Below are 2,170 nucleotides of genomic sequence, written 5' to 3' on the forward strand. Positions count from 1 at the left end.
ACACTCGCTTGGGATCAAAAACCCGACGGCTACGAGGTGATCGACGGTCCCGATGGCCCCGAGTCCGTGGACGCATGGCGTCGTAACTGGACCGCCTGGAAGAAAATGGAGCTGATCACCAACCGGTACAACCCGAACGACTCGTTCAACGTGTACAACATCTAGCAAACTCAATGGACGCAGCAGAATTCCGTGCAGACGTTTCTTATGATGAACGACCGCTCCATCTACGATCGCGAGACCCAGCAATACACGGTGGACAAGTACGTGGATGAGATGCAGAGTCGTGTTGGCCCCATTGACAGTGTGTTGATCTGGCCTGCATACCCGAACATCGGTGTGGACAACCGGAACCAATGGGATCTCCTACGAGACCTTCCCGGTGGAGTCGAGGGCGTCAAGGGCGTCATCGCTGACTTCCATCGTCGAGGTGTCCGTGTGATCATCCCGTACAATCCATGGGATATTGGAACTCGTGACGAGTCTGGACTGGAATAAATGGTACGCATGTACATCGCCGACATCACGACCCTAACGGAAGTAGTGGGTAACGGAACATTGCACCGCAGTTTGTTTTTCCTTACCGTAATTTACCACCAAGATAGCGAAAGCAACGTCTTTTCGACCGACAACATTCAAACTATATGTTTAAAACAATAGATAGTTGTTTATTATCTTCTCTTAGCCACCAAGAAATCAGTCAGCGCCGCCAACTATGCTTTAGATTGCAAGCTTTGAGTTCTGCGATATGTTTAGATAGGAACTTGTCGAAGCGTAGTTGCCACACTGGATGGCTATGAGTTCACACTTGATAACTATGAGTTCTCACGCTTGGCTAAGTACTTCGAGATAGATCTCTCCTTACGGTGCCATTCGACATGAGCAGCGCATGCACCATACGATCGGAATCGCTTGTTGCATCGTGGAGCGGGACACAGCAGATCAACTTCATCTTCTGACGACGAACCCGAATCCTGGTTCAAGACCATTTCCAACACAGGTGCGCGTATCTTGAAACCAGGAAGCACATCACCACCGTCAAGATCTCTCCACGCACTGTTGTTAGAGCGTTGTACGCCTCCATCGTCGTCGAGATAGTACTCATACATCAGCTGAACGTCTGGGCGTGGGTCGATCAGCCAACCCAACTGGACGCCGTGCTTGAAATAATCATTTCGCATCTTTCGATCAAGAGCGCTGAGTTTAGAGCCTCGACCAGAGAGCTCATCAATCTCAATAACAAAGATGGGGGCATAGGGATCACCACGATACGTCCACATCTGCTCACGAGTCAAATTCCTGTCATCATCTCGCGGTGTGTATGCCACGTCGGGCATTCTCACGTTGGGCTTTGGGGGACGCTGCTCCAGAATGAACGCCCCTTGCGAGGTTGTCACTCTGCCTCCTACTCCAGACCACTTTGCCCAATTTCCGAGGAGCTCTGCGATCTTGGCCGCCACCTTCTCATTGCCATACACGACGATTCGATAGGGACAGAAGCGGCCTTCGTCGATGAAGAACGCCGGCTGCTCGCCAAAAACGGGGTTCACCAGTGGACCGAGCTTCTTCGCGTGATGATTTAACTGCTTCAGCCCCACTCCAGGATAGTCCTTGACGTGGCACAAAGTCGTCTTCGTTTCCAAGTCGTGCACGAGTCGCGTAAGGACGTCTTCGTGGGGTTTTTGCTTGTCCGCCATCGCTGCTCTTTTTCACTGGTTGCTTTGCTGCTCTTGCTTTGTTGACGAGAAATTACACGATGTGGTCCACACGTGTTTAGGTCGGTAGTCGTGGTGATTTTCAAGTTTGGAGGATTGCAGAGAGCTAGCGACAAGCTTAATGCGGCAAAGGATGCCGGAGTGGTGGATAAGCGTGGCATACTGCTCGCCGTAAGACCGCAGGGGTGCAAGCGATATGTAGCTTATAATAGTAATACGCTTCGAAGTAGGCATAAAAAGTAATGAATGCGGAGCTTTGCCTTCTATTATAATATTGTATTCCTGATAAATATAAATTTAGTAATAACTGTACAAAGATGACGCACTCACCTGAACAATACAAACTTAACAAAGAGCGAATCAAAGCCGCTCAAAAAAAAGCGGTACTATCTAAAAACAAGCGAAACGCGACTGGCTATGCAGCGATAATGTAATGAGAAGAATCGCAAATAAAT

At 49.4% G+C, this 2,170-nt stretch overlaps 1 protein-coding gene across 1 annotated transcript; it reads right to left on the bottom strand.

The window, feature by feature from the left end:
* Positions 1 to 815: 815 nt before the first annotated feature.
* Positions 816 to 1,795, bottom strand: PITG_12404 (uncharacterized protein; the record flags this gene model as incomplete). The annotated part of the gene is made up of 1 exon (XM_002900258.1): positions 816 to 1,795. The coding sequence occupies one exon, from the start codon at positions 1,695 to 1,697 to the stop codon at positions 816 to 818; it is 882 nt and encodes a 293-aa protein (XP_002900304.1).
* Between the last annotated feature and the right edge of the window lie 375 nt (positions 1,796 to 2,170).

This window comes from Phytophthora infestans, genomic scaffold (genome assembly GCF_000142945.1).
Source record: "Phytophthora infestans T30-4 supercont1.26 genomic scaffold, whole genome shotgun sequence".
Lineage (NCBI taxonomy): Eukaryota > Oomycota > Peronosporomycetes > Peronosporales > Peronosporaceae > Phytophthora > Phytophthora infestans.